Raw genomic sequence first — 19,962 nt, 5'->3', positions numbered from 1 at the left:
CCAAGATGACGAAAATGGTTCAGTGGTGGTACAACTGTCTGCACAAGTGGGGACCTTTGTCGCTTACTGGTATGGGAATTTTGCCGACATACATGCTTTCCTGGTTGCCGTCTTCTTGCGTTGTAATTCATTTGTTCCTCAATTCTGCTTTTTTATAGAATAATAATTGTAATTGACCATATACCCCCTTTTTATACTCAACACTGTAAGCTCGTCTGTGCTCTTCGATACTCCACTCTCTGAAGAACCTTAAATAACTGAGCATAAAGTCTTCTGATATTTAAGTAAGTTTTGAGACTTTGTAGTTGTGGAAAATTAAGACAACTGTGTGAAAGTCTTGCTTGATGTTGGCTCTGACCCACAATACTGTAAGTTTTTGCACATTCACAAATTTTGACTTGCATATTCTCACCCTGAATATAATGACTGATTTATTTCTGTCTAGAGGCCAGCACAAAAGTAATGGGAGGAACGCTTGATTTTATCCCGACCACTAGTAATCACTCTGAGTCCCATTCCAGTCCATTGTTTTTTAGCTTGACAGGGCCGTTAGTAAGAGGAACTAGCTGTATTCAGATCTGCCTTGGCCCTCTTTCCAAGTTACAGTCCACAATTAGAAGTCTAGGGTAGGTCCCCTCTGAACTTGATCACAAGTAACCTCAGTTTCTTCTTTTTCTGACTCATATATATGAAAGAACCGCTGATCCCCTTATGGTCCCATTCCTGGTTTTAAAGAATTATATTTACATCCGGCATGCTCAAAATTTAGATGAAGGCCCAGTTAAGAAATTATTTATCTCACTGATTGATATTGTTCTCCATGAGTTAGTGAGCAATTCCAATGTTAGTCCTGAAGAAGTTGGCAATAATTTCTCAATCCCACCGACACATGTCAACGTATTTTGAGTGCAGAATCTGTTTAACGTTATATTATTATAGATGAGTAGTTTTCTGAGACATCATGTATCTTGTCAAATGATGAAGAGCTGATCGGTACCACTGCAATACACATATGCTGGTTGTCTTATTTCTCTCTCCCCTTTATATTTTTTACATTTATTTATTTGTTACCCTTTCTCTTTATTACTTGGATTGAAAATTGTGTTTGCGCTGTTTTGGGGGTAGATTCATTATCATGTGCTATTAGTTAAATGCCAGCTGTTTTTAAAAATAATTTTTATTGTACATCAGTACAGATAATTGCTGACATATACTATAGGTGATTCATATATTGATAATGTGGCTGTGTACACATCATTAAAGCTTTTCGCACTTTTTGCTTCTGTGGTACTGATTTAAATATAGAATATGAGTAGTGAATTATATCTGTTCATTGATTGAGATGATACCCAAACCGACCTGCTGCTGACAGTGCGACAGCTGCCACAGGCTGTTGCGCCATAGTCTTAAAGCAATACTCCTCAAGGTGCTCTCGGCGCCATCCTCAAACCCCGGATACCTTGCTGATTCCCGATGGGCACAGCCTGAGGCCTCTGGTGCAGCAAGCGTGGACACATATCTGAATATATCCCTCCTAAAACCGGACAATTAGGTGAATGTTTGAAATAATATTAGCCACTGGTAATCACTTTGGGCAACATTCCATTCCACCGCTTTGTTTCTCATCTATGCTGTTACAGGCATATCCGTATGACCCAATCCACAAGGGACAGTCAAGACCTAATTGTCAAGTAAGGTCCCTTTAAGCAGGAAGGCAAGGACCTCCATAGCAGTTTTGGTCTTGTCGGGCTGTTTCAGTAAGGCACAGCTTTACTCGAAGGGATAAAGCCATAGTTACCAGCTCTTTTTCCTGGCAGAAATGTACATTTACTGCATTTATATATGTCAAAATTGATTTGCTTAGATTTAACATGGAGTTCATATAAATTTACCGAACTGTACTTCAGAAGCTTGAACAGCCACAGCATGCCAGATATACTGCTGGAAGTCTGTGAATTTCGAAACAGACAGAAATAATCTTCAAACATAGGCATAAGTTGACTGGAGCACTTTTCTAACTTTAAGAACTAGACCCGATGAGTTTACATGCTGTTGTAAACTTGCTGCAAGGGATGTTGTGCATTCGATTGCGGATGGAAAGTAACTTCCTCTGCACATCTCAATAGCTGTATTGTCTTTAGAAGACCTACAACCTTTGAATCAATAGAACCTCAATTTTGTTTATTCCCTTGCGTATGTTCATTTTGATGCTCACCTTGCTTCCCCTGGACATGCTGATTTCACATGTCCACCATGTTCTTCTTTTATTGGTAGTATCGTATCACAGCCTCCTCTTGGTTCCCCATTCACTGTCTTGTGAGTGTGACACTATTTTTCCTCTTGTCAGCCGTAGAGAAGAAGGAGAAGGAGGTGGAGCTGCTGAGGATGGACTGTGAGCACTTCCGATCCCGCCTGGACGCGGCACAGGCAGAATGCATGAAGGAGAAGAAGGTACTACTTTTGTAGTTGCCTTTGAAGCCTGTTGACTATTGAGGGTTGGACAGGTAGAGGAGAGGGATATGAAAGCATGCAGATTATACTGGTAATTACAATTCATTGTGAAAAATTGTATTTAACAATTGTGGTACCACATGAGTTGATTCCCTGATCGTTGCACTTCGGTGAGTTCGCAGTGAGATCGAAGAGGAGCTGGCAGCTAAGGTATGTTTGTGTAAATGAAACTGACATTTATCATAATGGTGATAACTCGGAGGAAGTTTAAAAGATGTGGCATGTTCAAGAAAAAAGTGTTTAGAAGGCTGCAGATTCTCACCTAGTCTTACATCCTCAACAGTGACCAACAATAAAGGTTCAGGTATGTCTCTTTGTCTGCTGTCTGGCTACATTCCAAAACCTGTTATGACTTCATTCACCAGTTGGCTCTTTAAAGTAGCGCATAGAATAGCATGCATCCAGGTTACAGTAATCCTAAAGAGAAAATATGATTAGGGATGTGATCGACATAGCGTTCGCTAGCCCTTTGTTTATATTTAATAGGGTTTTTAGACTTTCCACTCCATGCTGCTTCAAGGGCCCTTCAGACCATGAAGGGTCCAGTTGACTTGAAATCTTTATTAATTCCCTTTCTAAGCAGTAAATGATTGCGGGCGTTCTTGATTTGCAAAAGCTGTGCACAAAACAGGATCCTACTTTCAGTCGTAAGGATTATTTGTTGAAATAAATGAGGGGCAGAGACCCCTAAAACATGGTATCTCTAAAGAATGTTTGCTAAGGTTTTTCACTGAATCACATAAACGAACGGCACTATGGATACAGGGTAGTCTGCGAAGGTACAGGCAAATGTACAATTCCCCACTCTGCAGCTTATGATCGTTGTCATCAGTTGTCTTGCAATATCACTCTTTTATTGAGGTTCACCCCTAAAAACATTTTTTAAGTTTGCAGACGTCAGAAGAGCAGTGTCAGTTTAGTTGTTACGAGAATTTGTAGCATAGCCAGCATCAAAAGAAGATGTTTGGTCAACCAGACTACTTTTAAGAACAGTAGTTAGGGTAGGAGCATGGGGAAGTGTACATCAGTCTGTGTGTTTGTTACTCCGTTGCGAGCATGGGGAAATGTACATCAGTCTGTTGGTTTGTTACTCCATTGGGAGCATGGGGAAGTGTGAAACAGGCAGCCTGTTGGTTTGTTACTTTGTTGCGAGCATGGGGAAGTGTACATCAGTCTGTTGGTTTGTTACTCTGTTGCGAGCATGGGGAAGTGTACATCAGTCTGTTGGTTTGTTACTCCATTGGGAGCATGGGGAAGTGTACATCAGTCTGTTGGTTTGTTACTCCTTTGCGAGCATGGGGAAGTGTAAAACAGGCAGTCTGTTGGTTTGTTACTCCATTGGGAGCATGGGGAAGTGTGAAACAGGCAGTCTGTTGGTTTGTTACTCCATTGGGAGCATGGGGAAGAGTGAAACAGGCAGTCTGTTGGTTTGTTACTCCGTTGCGAGCATGGGGAAGTGTGAAACAGGCAGTCTGTTGGTTTGTTACTCCATTGGAAGCATGGGGAAGTGTACATCAGACATTCTGTTGGTTTGTTACTCCATTGGAAGCATGGGGAAGAGTGAAACAGGCAGTCTGTTGGTTTGTTATTCCATTGGGAGCATGCGGAAGTGTAAAACAGGCAGTCTGTTGGTTTGTTACTTCGTTGCGAGCATGGGGAAGTGTCAAACAGGCAGTATGTTGGTTTGTTACTCCGTTGCGAGCATGGGGAAGTGTGAAACAGGCAGTCTGTTGGTTAGTTTCTCCATTAGGAGCATGGGTAAGAGTGAAACAGGCAGTCCGTTGGTTTTTTACTCCATTGGGATCATGCAGAAGTGTAAAACAGGCAGTCTGTTGGTTTGTTACTCCACTGGGAACATGGGGAAGTGTAAATCAGGCTGTCTGTTGGTTTGTTACTCCATTGGGAGCATGGGGAAGAGTGAACCAGGCAGTCTGTTGGTTTGTTACTACATTGGGAGCATGCAGAAGTGTAAAACAGGCAGTTTGTTGGTTTGTTACTCCATTGGGAGCATGGGGAAGAGTGAAACAGGCAGTCTGTTAGTTTGTTACTCCATTGGAAGCATGGGGAAGTGTAAAACAGGCAGTCTGTTGGTTTGTTACTCCATTGGGAGCATGGGGAAGAGTGAAACAGGCAGTCTGTTGGTTTGTTACTCCATTGGGAGCATGGGGAAGTGTAAATCAGGCAGTCTGTTGGTTTGTTACTCCATTGGGAGCATGGGGAAGAGTGAAACAGGCAGTCTGTTGGTTTGTTACTCCATTAGGAGCATGGGGAAGAGTGAAATAGGCAGTCTGTTGGTTTGTTACTCCATTAGGAGCATGGGGAAGTGTGAAAGAGGCAGTCTGTTGGTTTGTTACTCCGTTGCGAGCATGGGGAAGTGTGAAACAGGCAGTCTGTTGGTTTGTTACTCCATTGGGAGCATGCGGAAGTGTAAAACAGGCAGTTTGTTGGTTTGTTACTCCATTGGGAGCATGGGGAAGAGTGAAACAGGCAGTCTGTTGGTTTGTTACTCCATTGGGAGCATGGGGAAGTGTAAAACAGGCAGTCTGTTGGTTTGTTACTCCATTGGGAGCATGGGTAAGAGTGAAACGGGCAGTCTGTTGGTTTGTTACTCCATTAGGAGCATGGAGAAGTGTAAATCAGGCAGTCTGTTGGTTTGTTACTCCATTAGGAGCATGGGGAAGTGTAAATCAGGCAGTCTGTTGGTTTGTTGCTCCGTTGCGAGCATGGGGAAGTGTGAAACAGGCAGTCTGTTGGTTTGTTACTCCATTAGGAGCATGGGGAAGTGTAAATCAGGCAGTCTGTTGGTTTGTTACTCCATTGGGAGCATGGGGAAGAGTGAAACAGGCAGTCTGTTGCTTTGTTACTCCATTAGGAGCATGGGGAAGAGTGAAACAGGCAGTCTGTTGGTTTGTTACTCCATTGGGAGCATGGGGAAGAGTGAAACAGGCAGCCTGTTGGTTTGTTAATCCATTGGGAGCATGCAGAAGTGTAAAACAGGATGTCTGTTGGTTTGTTTCTCCATTGGGTGCTTGGGGAAGTGTAAAACAGGAAGTCTTGGTTTGTTACTCCATTGGAAGCATGGTGAAGTGTAAAACAGGAAGTCTTGGTTTGTTACTCCATTGGGAGCATGGGGAAGAGTGAAACAGGCAGTCTGTTGGTTTGTTACTCCATTGGGAGCATGGGGAAGTGTAAAACAGGCAGTCTGTTGGTTTGTTAGTCCATTGGGAGCATGGGTAAGAGTGAAACGGGCAGTCTGTTGGTTTGTTACTCCATTAGGAGCATGGAGAAGTGTAAATCAGGCAGTCTGTTGGTTTGTTACTCCATTAGGAGCATGGGGAAGTGTAAATCAGGCAGTCTGTTGGTTTGTTGCTCCGTTGCGAGCATGGGGAAGTGTGAAACAGGCAGTCTGTTGGTTTGTTACTCCATTAGGAGCATGGGGAAGTGTAAATCAGGCAGTCTGTTGGTTTGTTACTCCATTGGGAGCATGGGGAAGAGTGAAACAGGCAGTCTGTTGGTTTGTTACTCCATTAGGAGCATGGGGAAGAGTGAAACAGGCAGTCTGTTGGTTTGTTACTCCATTGGGAGCATGGGGAAGAGTGAAACAGGCAGCCTGTTGGTTTGTTAATCCATTGGGAGCATGCAGAAGTGTAAAACAGGATGTCTGTTGGTTTGTTTCTCCATTGGGTGCTTGGGGAAGTGTAAAACAGGAAGTCTTGGTTTGTTACTCCATTGGAAGCATGGTGAAGTGTAAAACAGGAAGTCTTGGTTTGTTACTCCATTGGAAGCATGGGGAAGTGTAAAACAGGAAGTCTGTTGGTTTGTTACTCCGTTGCGATCATGGGGAAGTGTACATCAGACAGTCTGTTGGTTTGTTCCTCCGTTGCGAGCATGGGGAAGTGTGAAACAGGCAGTCTGTTGGTTTGTTTCTCCATTGGGAGCACGGGGAAGTGTAAATCAGGCAGTCTGTTGGTTTGTTACCCCATTGGAAGCATGGGGAAGAGTGAAACAGGCAGTCTGTTGGTTTGTTACTCCATTGGAAGCACGGGGAAGTGTAAATCAGGCAGTCTGTTGGTTTGTTACTCCGTTGCGAGCATGGGCAAGTGTAAATCAGGCAGTCTGTTGGTTTGTTACTCCGTTGCGAGCATGGGGAAGTGTGAAACAGGCAGTCTGTTGGTTTGTTACTCCGTTGCGAGCATGGGGAAGTGTGAAACAGGCAGTCTGTTGGTTTGTTTCTCCATTAGGAGCATGGGTAAGAGTGAAACAGGCAGTCCGTTGGTTTTTTACTCCATTGGGAGCATGCAGAAGTGTAAAACAGGCTGTCTGTTGGTTTGTTACTCCATTGGGAACATGGGGAAGTGTAAATCAGGCAGTCTGTTTGTTACTCCATTGGGAGCATGGGGAAGAGTGAAACAGGCAGTCTGTTGGTTTGTTACTCCATTGGAAGCATGCGGAAGTGTAAAACAGGCAGTCTGTTGGTTTGGTACTCCGTTGCGAGCATGGGGAAGTGTGAAACAGGCAGTCTGTTGGTTTGTTACTCCATTGGGAGCATGCGGAAGTGTAAAACAGGCAGTCTGTTGGTTTGTTACTCCGTTGCGAGCATGGGGAAGTGTGAAACAGGCAGTCTGTTGGTTTGTTACTCCATTGCGAGCATGGGGAAGTGTGAAACAGGCAGTCTGTTGGTTTGTTTCTCCATTAGGAGCATGGGTAAGAGTGAAACAGGCAGTCCGTTGGTTTTTTACTCCATTGGGAGCATGCAGAAGTATAAAACAGGCAGTCTGTTGCTTTGTTACTCCATTGGGAGCATGGGGAAGTGTAAATCAGGCAGTCTGTTGGTTTGTTACTCCATTGGGAGCATGGGGAAGAGTGAAACAGGCAGTCTGTTGGTTTGTTACTCCATTGGGAGCATGCAGAAGTGTAAAATAGGCAGTTTGTTGGTTTGTTACTCCATTGGGAGCATGGGGAAGAGTGAAACAGGCAGTCTGTTGGTTTGTTACTCCATTGGGAGCATGGGGAAGTGTAAAACAGGCAGTCTGTTGGTTTGTTACTCCATTGGGAGCATGGGTAAGAGTGAAACGGGCAGTCTGTTGGTTTGTTACTCCATTAGGAGCATGGGCAAGTGTAAATCAGGCAGTCTGTTGGTTTGTTACTCCGTTGCGAGCATGGGGAAGTGTGAAACAGGCAGTCTGTTGGTTTGTTACTCCGTTGCGAGCATGGGGAAGTGTGAAACAGGCAGTCTGTTGGTTTGTTTCTCCATTAGGAGCATGGGTAAGAGTGAAACAGGCAGTCCGTTGGTTTTTTACTCCATTGGGAGCATGCAGAAGTGTAAAACAGGCTGTCTGTTGGTTTGTTACTCCATTGGGAACATGGGGAAGTGTAAATCAGGCAGTCTGTTTGTTACTCCATTGGGAGCATGGGGAAGAGTGAAACAGGCAGTCTGTTTGTTTGTTACTCCATTGGGAGCATGCAGAAGTGTAAAACAGGCAGTTTGTTGGTTTGTTACTCCATTGGGAGCATGGGGAAGAGTGAAACAGGCAGTCTGTTGGTTTGTTACTCCATTGGAAGCATGCGGAAGTGTAAAACAGGCAGTCTGTTGGTTTGGTACTCCGTTGCGAGCATGGGGAAGTGTGAAACAGGCAGTCTGTTGGTTTGTTACTCCATTGGGAGCATGCGGAAGTGTAAAACAGGCAGTCTGTTGGTTTGTTACTCCGTTGCGAGCATGGGGAAGTGTGAAACAGGCAGTCTGTTGGTTTGTTACTCCGTTGCGAGCATGGGGAAGTGTGAAACAGGCAGTCTGTTGGTTTGTTTCTCCATTAGGAGCATGGGTAAGAGTGAAACAGGCAGTTCGTTGGTTTTTTACTCCATTGGGAGCATGCAGAAGTATAAAACAGGCAGTCTGTTGCTTTGTTACTCCATTGGGAGCATGGGGAAGTGTAAATCAGGCAGTCTGTTGGTTTGTTACTCCATTGGGAGCATGGGGAAGAGTGAAACAGGCAGTCTGTTGGTTTGTTACTCCATTGGGAGCATGCAGAAGTGTAAAATAGGCAGTTTGTTGGTTTGTTACTCCATTGGGAGCATGGGGAAGAGTGAAACAGGCAGTCTGTTGGTTTGTTACTCCATTGGGAGCATGGGGAAGTGTAAAACAGGCAGTCTGTTGGTTTGTTACTCCATTGGGAGCATGGGTAAGAGTGAAACGGGCAGTCTGTTGGTTTGTTACTCCATTAGGAGCATGGAGAAGTGTAAATCAGGCAGTCTGTTGGTTTGTTACTCCATTGGGAGCATGGGGAAGAGTGAAACAGGCAGTCTGTTGGTTTGTTACTCCATTGGGAGCATGGAGAAGTGTAAATCAGGCAGTCTGTTGGTTTGTTACTCCATTGGGAGCAGGGGGAAGTGTAAATCAGGCAGTCTGTTGGTTTGTTGCTCCGTTGCGAGCATGGGGAAGTGTGAAACAGGCAGTCTGTTGGTTTGTTACTCCATTAGGAGCATGGGGAAGTGTAAATCAGGCAGTCTGTTGGTTTGTTACTCCATTGGGAGCATGGGGAAGAGTGAAACAGGCAGTCTGTTGGTTTGTTACTCCATTAGGAGCATGGGGAAGAGTGAAACAGGAAGTCTGTTGGTTTGTTACTCCATTGGGAGCATGAGGAAGAGTGAAACAGGCAGCCTGTTGGTTTGTTACTCCATTGGGAGCATGCAGAAGTGTAAAACAGGATGTCTGTTGGTTTGTTTCTCCATTGGGTGCTTGGGGAAGTGTAAAACAGGAAGTCTTGGTTTGTTACTCCATTGGAAGCATGGTGAAGTGTAAAACAGGAAGTCTTGGTTTGTTACTCCATTGGAAGCATGGGAAAGTGTAAAACAGGAAGTCTGTTGGTTTGTTACTCCGTTGCGATCATGGGGAAGTGTACATCAGACAGTCTGTTGGTTTGTTCCTCCGTTGCGAGCATGGGGAAGTGTGAAACAGGCAGTCTGTTGGTTTGTTTCTCCATTGGGAGCACGGGGAAGTGTAAATCAGGCAGTCTGTTGGTTTGTTACCCCATTGGAAGCATGGGGAAGAGTGAAACAGGCAGTCTGTTGGTTTGTTACTCCATTGGAAGCATGGGGAAGTGTAATTCAGGCAGTCTGTTGGTTTGTTACTCCGTTGCGAGCATGGGCAAGTGTAAATCAGGCAGTCTGTTGGTTTGTTACTCCGTTGCGAGCATGGGGAAGTGTGAAACAGGCAGTCTGTTGGTTTGTTACTCCGTTGCGAGCATGGGGAAGTGTGAAACAGGCAGTCTGTTGGTTTGTTTCTCCATTAGGAGCATGGGTAAGAGTGAAACAGGCAGTCCGTTGGTTTTTTACTCCATTGGGAGCATGCAGAAGTGTAAAACAGGCTGTCTGTTGGTTTGTTACTCCATTGGTAACATGGGGAAGTGTAAATCAGGCAGTCTGTTTGTTACTCCATTGGGAGCATGGGATAGATTGAAACAGGCAGTCTGTTTGTTTGTTACTCCATTGGGAGCATGCAGAAGTGTAAAACAGGCAGTTTGTTGGTTTGTTACTCCATTGGGAGCATGGGGAAGAGTGAAACAGGCAGTCTGTTGGTTTGTTACTCCATTGGAAGCATGCGGAAGTGTAAAACAGGCAGTCTGTTGGTTTGGTACTCCGTTGCGAGCATGGGGAAGTGTGAAACAGGCAGTCTGTTGGTTTGTTACTCCATTGGGAGCATGCGGAAGTGTAAAACAGGCAGTCTGTTGGTTTGTTACTCCGTTGCGAGCATGGGGAAGTGTGAAACAGGCAGTCTGTTGGTTTGTTACTCCGTTGCGAGCATGGGGAAGTGTGAAACAGGCAGTCTGTTGGTTTGTTTCTCCATTAGGAGCATGGGTAAGAGTGAAACAGGCAGTCTGTTGGTTTTTTACTCCATTGGGAGCATGCAGAAGTATAAAACAGGCAGTCTGTTGCTTTGTTACTCCATTGGGAGCATGGGGAAGTGTAAATCAGGCAGTCTGTTGGTTTGTTACTCCATTGGGAGCATGGGGAAGAGTGAAACAGGCAGTCTGTTGGTTTGTTACTCCATTGGGAGCATACCGAAGTGTAAAATAGGCAGTTTGTTGGTTTGTTACTCCATTGGGAGCATGGGGAAGAGTGAAACAGGCAGTCTGTTGGTTTGTTACTCCATTGGGAGCATGGGGAAGTGTAAAACAGGCAGTCTGTTGGTTTGTTACTCCATTGGGAGCATGGGTAAGAGTGAAACGGGCAGTCTGTTGGTTTGTTACTCCATTAGGAGCATGGAGAAGTGTAAATCAGGCAGTCTGTTGGTTTGTTACTCCATTGGGAGCATGGGGAAGAGTGAAACAGGCAGTCTGTTGGTTTGTTACTCCATTGGGAGCATGGAGAAGTGTAAATCAGGCAGTCTGTTGGTTTGTTACTCCATTAGGAGCAGGGGGAAGTGTAAATCAGGCAGTCTGTTGGTTTGTTGCTCCGTTGCGAGCATGGGGAAGTGTGAAACAGGCAGTCTGTTGGTTTGTTACTCCATTAGGAGCATGGGGAAGTGTAAATCAGGCAGTCTGTTGGTTTGTTACTCCATTGGGAGCATGGGGAAGAGTGAAACAGGCAGTCTGTTGGTTTGTTACTCCATTAGGAGCATGGGGAAGAGTGAAACAGGAAGTCTGTTGGTTTGTTACTCCATTGGGAGCATGAGGAAGAGTGAAACAGGCAGCCTGTTGGTTTGTTACTCCATTGGGAGCATGCAGAAGTGTAAAACAGGATGTCTGTTGGTTTGTTTCTCCATTGGGTGCTTGGGGAAGTGTAAAACAGGAAGTCTTGGTTTGTTACTCCATTGGAAGCATGGTGAAGTGTAAAACAGGAAGTCTGTTGGTTTGTTACTCCGTTGCGATCATGGGGAAGTGTGAAACAGGCAGTCTGTTGGTTTGTTCCTCCGTTGCGAGCATGGGGAAGTGTGAAACAGGCAGTCTGTTGGTTTGTTTCTCCATTGGGAGCACGGGGAAGTGTAAATCAGGCAGTCTGTTGGTTTGTTACCCCATTGGAAGCATGGGGAAGAGTGAAACAGGCAGTCTGTTGGTTTGTTACTTCATTGGAAGCATGGGGAAGTGTAAATCAGGCAGTCTGTTGGTTTGTTACTCCGTTGCGAGCAAGTGTAAATCAGGCAGTCTGTTGGTTTGTTACTCCGTTGCGAGCATGGGGAAGTGTGAAACAGGCAGTCTGTTGGTTTGTTACTCCGTTGCGAGCATGGGGAAGTGTGAAACAGGCAGTCTGTTGGTTTGTTTCTCCATTAGGAGCATGGGTAAGAGTGAAACAGGCAGTCCGTTGGTTTTTTACCCCATTGGGAGCATGCAGAAGTGTAAAACAGGCTGTCTGTTGGTTTGTTACTCCATTGGGAACATGGGGAAGTGTAAATCAGGCAGTCTGTTTGTTACTCCATTGGGAGCATGGGGAAGAGTGAAACAGGCAGTCTGTTTGTTTGTTACTCCATTGGGAGCATGCAGAAGTGTAAAACAGGCAGTTTGTTGGTTTGTTACTCCATTGGGAGCATGGGGAAGAGTGAAACAGGCAGTCTCTGTTGGTTTGTTACTCCATTGGAAGCATGGGGAAGTGTAAAACAGGCAGTCTGTTGGTTTGTTACTCCATTGGGAGCATGGGGAAGAGTGAAACAGGCAGTCTGTTGGTTTGTTACTCCATTGGAAGCATGGGGAAGTGTACATCAGACATTCTGTTGGTTTGTTACTCCATTGGAAGCATGGGGAAGAGTGAAACAGGCAGTCTGTTGGTTTGTTACTCCATTGGGAGCATGCGGAAGTGTAAAACAGGCAGTCTGTTGGTTTGGTACTCCGTTGGGAGCATGGGGAAGTGTGAAACAGGCAGTCTGTTGGTTAGTTACTCCATTAGGAGCATGGGGAAGTGTAAAACAGGAAGTCTTGGTTTGTTACTCCATTGGGAGCATGCAGAAGTGTAAAACAGGCAGTTTGTTGGTTTGTTACTCCATTGGGAGCATGGGGAAGTGTGAAACAGGCAGTCTGTTGGTTTGTTACTCCATTAGGAGCATGGGGAAGTGTAAATCAGGCAGTCTGTTGGTTTGTTACTCCATTGGGAGCATGGGTAAGAGTGAAACGGGCAGTCTGTTGGTTTGTTACTCCATTAGGAGCATGGAGAAGTGTAAATCAGGCAGTCTGTTGGTTTGTTACTCCATTGGGAGCATGGGGAAGAGTGAAACAGGCAGTCTGTTGGTTTGTTACTCCATTGGGAGCATGGAGAAGTGTAAATCAGGCAGTCTGTTGGTTTGTTACTCCATTAGGAGCAGGGGGAAGTGTAAATCAGGCAGTCTGTTGGTTTGTTGCTCCGTTGCGAGCATGGGGAAGTGTGAAACAGGCAGTCTGTTGGTTTGTTACTCCATTAGGAGCATGGGGAAGTGTAAATCAGGCAGTCTGTTGGTTTGTTACTCCATTGGGAGCATGGGGAAGAGTGAAACAGGCAGTCTGTTGGTTTGTTACTCCATTAGGAGCATGGGGAAGAGTGAAACAGGAAGTCTGTTGGTTTGTTACTCCATTGGGAGCATGAGGAAGAGTGAAACAGGCAGCCTGTTGGTTTGTTACTCCATTGGGAGCATGCAGAAGTGTAAAACAGGATGTCTGTTGGTTTGTTTCTCCATTGGGTGCTTGGGGAAGTGTAAAACAGGAAGTCTTGGTTTGTTACTCCATTGGAAGCATGGTGAAGTGTAAAACAGGAAGTCTGTTGGTTTGTTACTCCGTTGCGATCATGGGGAAGTGTACATCAGACAGTCTGTTGGTTTGTTCCTCCGTTGCGAGCATGGGGAAGTGTGAAACAGGCAGTCTGTTGGTTTGTTTCTCCATTGGGAGCACGGGGAAGTGTAAATCAGGCAGTCTGTTGGTTTGTTACCCCATTGGAAGCATGGGGAAGAGTGAAACAGGCAGTCTGTTGGTTTGTTACTTCATTGGAAGCATGGGGAAGTGTAAATCAGGCAGTCTGTTGGTTTGTTACTCCGTTGCGAGCAAGTGTAAATCAGGCAGTCTGTTGGTTTGTTACTCCGTTGCGAGCATGGGGAAGTGTGAAACAGGCAGTCTGTTGGTTTGTTACTCCGTTGCGAGCATGGGGAAGTGTGAAACAGGCAGTCTGTTGGTTTGTTTCTCCATTAGGAGCATGGGTAAGAGTGAAACAGGCAGTCCGTTGGTTTTTTACCCCATTGGGAGCATGCAGAAGTGTAAAACAGGCTGTCTGTTGGTTTGTTACTCCATTGGGAACATGGGGAAGTGTAAATCAGGCAGTCTGTTTGTTACTCCATTGGGAGCATGGGGAAGAGTGAAACAGGCAGTCTGTTTGTTTGTTACTCCATTGGGAGCATGCAGAAGTGTAAAACAGGCAGTTTGTTGGTTTGTTACTCCATTGGGAGCATGGGGAAGAGTGAAACAGGCAGTCTCTGTTGGTTTGTTACTCCATTGGAAGCATGGGGAAGTGTAAAACAGGCAGTCTGTTGGTTTGTTACTCCATTGGGAGCATGGGGAAGAGTGAAACAGGCAGTCTGTTGGTTTGTTACTCCATTGGAAGCATGGGGAAGTGTACATCAGACATTCTGTTGGTTTGTTACTCCATTGGAAGCATGGGGAAGAGTGAAACAGGCAGTCTGTTGGTTTGTTACTCCATTGGGAGCATGCGGAAGTGTAAAACAGGCAGTCTGTTGGTTTGGTACTCCGTTGCGAGCATGGGGAAGTGTGAAACAGGCAGTCTGTTGGTTTGTTACTCCGTTGCAAGCATGGGGAAGTGTGAAACAGGCAGTCTGTTGGTTTGTTTCTCCATTAGGAGCATGGGTAAGAGTGAAACAGGCAGCCCGTTGGTTTTTTACTCCATTGGGAGCATGCAGAAGTGTAAAACAGGCAGTCTGTTGGTTTGTTACTCCATTGGGAGCATGGGGAAGAGTGAAACAGGCAGTATGTTGGTTTGTTACTCCATTGGAAGCATGGGGAAGTGTAAAACAGGCAGTCTGTTGGTTTGTTACTCCATTGGGAGCATGGGGAAGAGTGAAACAGGCAGTCTGTTGGTTTGTTACTCCATTAGGAGCATGGGGAAGTGTAAATCAGGCAGTCTGTTGGTTTGTTACTCCATTGGGAGCATGGGGAAGAGTGAAACAGGCAGTCTGTTGGTTTGTTACTCCATTAGGAGCATGGGGAAGAGTGAAATAGGCAGTCTGTTGGTTTGTTACTCCATTAGGAGCATGGAGAGGTGTGAAACAGGCAGTCTGTTGGTTTGTTACTCCGTTGCGAGCATGGGGAAGTGTGAAACAGGCAGTCTGTTGGTTTGTTACTCCATTGGGAGCATGCGGAAGTGTAAAACAGGCAGTCTGTTGGTTTGTTACTCCGTTGCGAGCATGGGGAAGTGTGAAACAGGCAGTCTGTTGGTTTGTTACTCCGTTGCGAGCATGGGGAAGTGTGAAACAGGCAGTCTGTTGGTTTGTTTCTCCATTAGGAGCATGGGTAAGAGTGAAACAGGCAGTCCGTTGGTTTTTTACTCCATTGGGAGCATGCAGAAGTATAAAACAGGCAGTCTGTTGGTTTGTTACTCCATTGGGAGCATGGGGAAGTGTAAATCAGGCAGTCTGTTGGTTTGTTACTCCATTGGGAGCATGGGGAAGAGTGAAACAGGCAGTCTGTTGGTTTGTTACTCCATTGGGAGCATGCAGAAGTGTAAAATAGGCAGTTTGTTGGATTGTTACTCCATTGGGAGCATGGGGAAGAGTGAAACAGGCAGTCTGTTGGTTTGTTACTCCATTGGGAGCATGGGGAAGTGTAAAACAGGCAGTCTGTTGGTTTGTTACTCCATTGGGAGCAAAGGGAAGAGTGAAACGGGCAGTCTGTTGGTTTGTTACTCCATTAGGAGCATGGGGAAGTGTAAATCAGGCAGTCTGTTGGTTTGTTACTCCATTGGGAGCATGGGGAAGAGTGAAACAGGCAGTCTGTTGGTTTGTTACTCCATTGGGAGCATGGAGAAGTGTAAATCAGGCAGTCTGTTGGTTTGTTACTCCATTAGGAGCATGGGGAAGTGTAAATCAGGCAGTCTGTTGGTTTGTTACTCCGTTGCGAGCATGGGGAAGTGTGAAACAGGCAGTCTGTTGGTTTGTTACTCCATTAGGAGCATGGGGAAGTGTAAATCAGGCAGTCTGTTGGTTTGTTACTCCATTGGGAGCATGGGGAAGAGTGAAACAGGCAGTCTGTTGGTTTGTTACTCCATTAGGAGCATGGGGAAGAGTGAAACAGGCAGTCTGTTGGTTTGTTACTCCATTGGGAGCATGGGGAAGAGTGAAACAGGCAGCCTGTTGGTTTGTTACTCCATTGGGAGCATGCAGAAGTGTAAAACAGGATGTCTGTTGGTTTGTTTCTCCATTGGGTGCATGGGGAAGTGTAAAACAGGAAGTCTTGGTTTGTTACTCCATTGGAAGCATGGGGAAGTGTAAAACAGGAAGTCTTGGTTTGTTACTCCATTGGAAGCATGGGGAAGTGTAAAACAGGAAGTCTGTTGGTTTGTTACTCCGTTGTGATCATGGGGAAGTGTACATCAGACAGTCTGTTGGTTTGTTCTTCCGTTGCGAGCATGGGGAAGTGTGAAACAGGCAGTCTGTTGGTTTGTTTCTCCATTGGGAGCACGAGGAAGTGTAAATCAGGCAGTCTGTTGGTTTGTTACCCCATTGGAAGCATGGGGAAGAGTGAAACAGGCAGTCTTTTGGTTTGTTACTCCATTGGAAGCATGGGGAAGTGTAAATCAGGCAGTGTGTTGGTTTGTTACTCCGTTGCGAGCATGGGCAAGTGTAAATCAGGCAGTCTGTTGGTTTGTTACTCCGTTGCGAGCATGGGGAAGTGTAAATCAGGCAGTCTGTTGGTTTGTTACTCCGTTGCGAGCATGGGGAAGTGTAAATCAGGCAGTCTGTTGGTTTGTTACTCCGTTGCGAGCATGGGGAAGTGTAAATCAGGCAGTCTATTGGTTTGTTACTCCATTGTCCAGTCTCTTTCTCTAGCTCATTAGGCTGTCCTATATCTTATATTTGCCAAGTACAGAACCAGTTAATTTGGGAGCCATTGGCGCATGCGCTGGTACAACCACACACACAACCTTCCCCAGAAAGCTCCCACTCTTACATTAACCCCTTCACTCTCTGTTGAGAAGGGCAAGCACATTATTGCTTTGTGGGAGATTCTTCAGCGTTGAATTGTTCATAGATTCACAAGCTAGAATTATTTTCTGTCATGAGGCTGGAAACTGTCCGTTGTCAATGTTTACATTCCCGTGTTCCTATACTCTCAATTGACCTTTCTTCATCCATATTTAATATGGACACTATCCGCCTCATTGTGTGACCCAGACGCTACTGAATGTGGTTGATATTCACAGACTTCAATTTCCCAAAGAAGATTCAAGGCTTTCAGATTTTCAAAGCACTGTGATGCCCAAGTAGGGCAGAAGTGTGTATGAGTTAGAGTATTTCTTTAATCTTTCAGTGAGGAAGAACGTTATTAAAGGGGAGGAGGGTGGGTCGTTTAAACCTTTGAAAGATGCCTATACTGTAGAATTGTAGTTATATATATAAGGAACATTTTCCTTTCCATCACTGAATCATTTATAGTTCTTGCATGCTTGAATTATGACTGGACAATGATAAGAAACAAGCTGACCTTATCTGAAAAGGTTCCTTAGAACCATGGTCATACTGCATAAGACAGTGCTGAAGCAGTGCTGTCTTGCTGCTGAGATGGGCCTTGGTAAGGCTGTATGCGAGGAAGTACATGTTGCAGTCAATGTTGAACTGGGGTGTCAGCAATCTGGAACTGCCAGAGGGATGAGCTTAAAGGAACCTTTGTGTGGGTTGGTTCTTTTGGGCCCGTCTAGGCCCTTGGGACCACAAATATGACACAGACTCTGGCACTTTCAAGCTGACACAGCTTGCAGTGCCAGACTGCCTGTCTGATCAATCCAACACTGGTCATAGTCAGATTATAACACAAAATTGAAACCTGTGTGTTCAGCATCTCACCTACACGAGCATGCTGGGGCATAGCTGAGTTCTGCTAAAAAAAAGAACACTTCTTCTTGTGCTTTCTAGAGTCTTGCTGTACATTTTCTAAACCTTCGTCTTCTGGCTAATTTATAACTTGTGAACCCTGGAGACCAGAGTTCTACACCTGTATTTTCCAGTAAGGCACACTATATGATTCTGAACAAATAACTCTGACATGATTTAAAGTTTGGACGACAGGTTACTCCTAATGGATGTCCCTTCCTGCATATTACAATTGCCATAGGACTAAATTCACGTATATTAAGGCTATGTGATATTCATCACATTTGTGACAGAATAACTGTCTACCAAATTCTAAAAGCCTTAGTGCCCTAATATTCCAAGATCTTTAGGGCTTGGAAACAGAATACCCCCCAGAAATTAGCTTGTGCTGTGCATCTGCATCCAGACAGCCCGAAGCTTGCCCAGCAATGCTATCCATTTGTGATATGTTGGGTATATTCTAGCAGCCGAGAGTCTTTGCCCAAACACACACGGACATAGGGAGAAGCTTTGTTGCACCAACACAGAGTGACATTTGGGAAGAACAGGCAGGTTTTGCCTTTCCCCTCATGGTCAGTGACAGGTCTAGCATCTGAAAGAGCCCTTTGCTGTCAGGGATGGTGAAGAGCAGACCCTGACCTGGAGAATGAAAAGCAAGGCCCACCAAACCAAATTTTGTTTGGCAGTAACCTTGATGAAGTAAGCTGTCTTGGCGATGTGTGTCAGGAACATGTGTCGGGAACATCAACACCATATACCTCACTTGTGATAAGATTAGATGAGAATGAAAAATTTCCTAGCTATTGTAACAGAAAGTTTCAATTCTATTAAGGACTCGGAGGCGAGGATTATGCTATTCTTTCTCCACTTTATTGAATAGCAGTCATTTGAAGTCAAAGTAAAACAAACTACTATTCCCATGACACATCGGGAATATCAACAGTTGAAAACGATTGAGAGTCCATGGATAGAGTGTCCCGTCCATCTGCACCAATCACAGCAATCCCAAGGCTCCAGGGTGGTGATAGTCCCCTGTTACTGTCCATTCCGCCTCTTTCATCACTCGAGGTCAGCCAGCCAGGACGCTTCATGAATCTTGTTTGTTGAGTCGCCTGTTGAAAGCAAAGGCATGGTGTAAGCGAAAGCAATGGCTAAGGTTTAGCCCTGTAGAGGAAAAAACTCACAGGTACATTTGCAGAAAAACTTGACAGTTAGTGTGGACATAAAAACTCTAAAGAATTTACTGACCGCAGTACGAGGGTGGGGAGGTTACTAAAGAAGTTGTACCCTGGGTGGGATAATCCTCTCCTAGTCCTTAATAGAATTGAAACTTTCCATTACGATAGCTAGGAAATGTTTCATTCTATGTCAGGACCGGAGGCTAGGATTATGCTTGTTTAAAGCTTGCTCACAACCAAGTGAGCTATGTCAATAACCAGTTTGAAGTAAAACCGCTTAAAGGTGGAGTCTGAAGACCAGTCTGCTGCATTCAGAATGTCTTCCAGACGAGCTCCCAGGGTAAATGCTTTAGAGGCCATTTCCTCTCTGGTGGAGTGAGCCCCAAAGGCATGTACATCTATGCCTGCTTCCTGCATTACCCATGTTACCCAACGGGCGATGGTGGGGAAGATACAGCTTTGAGAGGCATCTTGAGCGCAATAAGCAATTGACGCTCTCCTGGAGAGTGAAACTCTTCCGACATTTCCTCATATGCTTTGAGGCAAGTGAGAACGCACAGTTTCGGAGAGTCCGGAAAAGCGGGATAAGAAATGGTTTTCGTCCCACATTTAGTGAATCGTGAAGCTAACTCCCGTAAGTGTGACTATCCTACCTGAGACGTCCAGGGCCCTGACATCTGAGACCCTTCTACAAAAGACGAGGCAGAAAAGCATGGCCAAATTTGCAGAGAGCTCCTTTCTAGAGGAGAACCTGTTCGGTTGCCAGGACAGAAATACGTTCAGAACCTGGTTAACGTCCCAGAGCTGTGAATATCGGAGCTCAGGAGGTAGGGAGAGGTGAATGCCTCGAAGGAGGCGGCAGACCAAGGGATGTTCACCCACCAGAGACCCGTCCACCATGGTGTGGCCCACTGAAATGACACAACTGAAGGTATTAATGGTTCTATAAGCCAGGCCCTCTTCCGCTAGGGTAGCCAAATAATTCAGAATGAAGGTCACATCTGCTGCCACGGGATTGAGACCTTGTCGCACACACCAACGATACCACCGCCTCCAGGTGGAGCGGTAATGCTTGACGGTCCTGTCGACCCAGGCCTTGGACATGAATTTCTCAGCCGCTCCCGAAAGGCCTGGGACCGCCCATCGTCCCCTGTAATCCACCACGCCATCAGGGCTAGGGAGCCTTGCACAATTAAATGGTGGGGATCCTTGTCTGGATTGAGG

General features: G+C 45.5%; 1 protein-coding gene across 1 annotated transcript in view; it reads left to right on the top strand.

The window, feature by feature from the left end:
• HSF2BP (heat shock transcription factor 2 binding protein) overlaps positions 1-19,962 on the top strand; it is a 424,586-nt gene that overhangs the window by 29,829 nt on the left and 374,795 nt on the right. Inside the window, exon 3 of the mRNA XM_085620777.1 lies at positions 2,348-2,451. Within this exon, the coding sequence (XP_085476903.1) occupies positions 2,348-2,451 (104 nt within the window). The remainder of the gene's footprint in view (positions 1-2,347; positions 2,452-19,962) is intronic.

This window comes from Triturus cristatus, chromosome 8, assembly GCF_964204655.1.
Source record: "Triturus cristatus chromosome 8, aTriCri1.1, whole genome shotgun sequence".
NCBI classification, from domain to species: Eukaryota; Metazoa; Chordata; class Amphibia; order Caudata; family Salamandridae; genus Triturus; species Triturus cristatus.
Note: the sequence above shows the minus strand (reverse complement) of the source record. Positions and strands in the feature narration are given on the sequence as shown.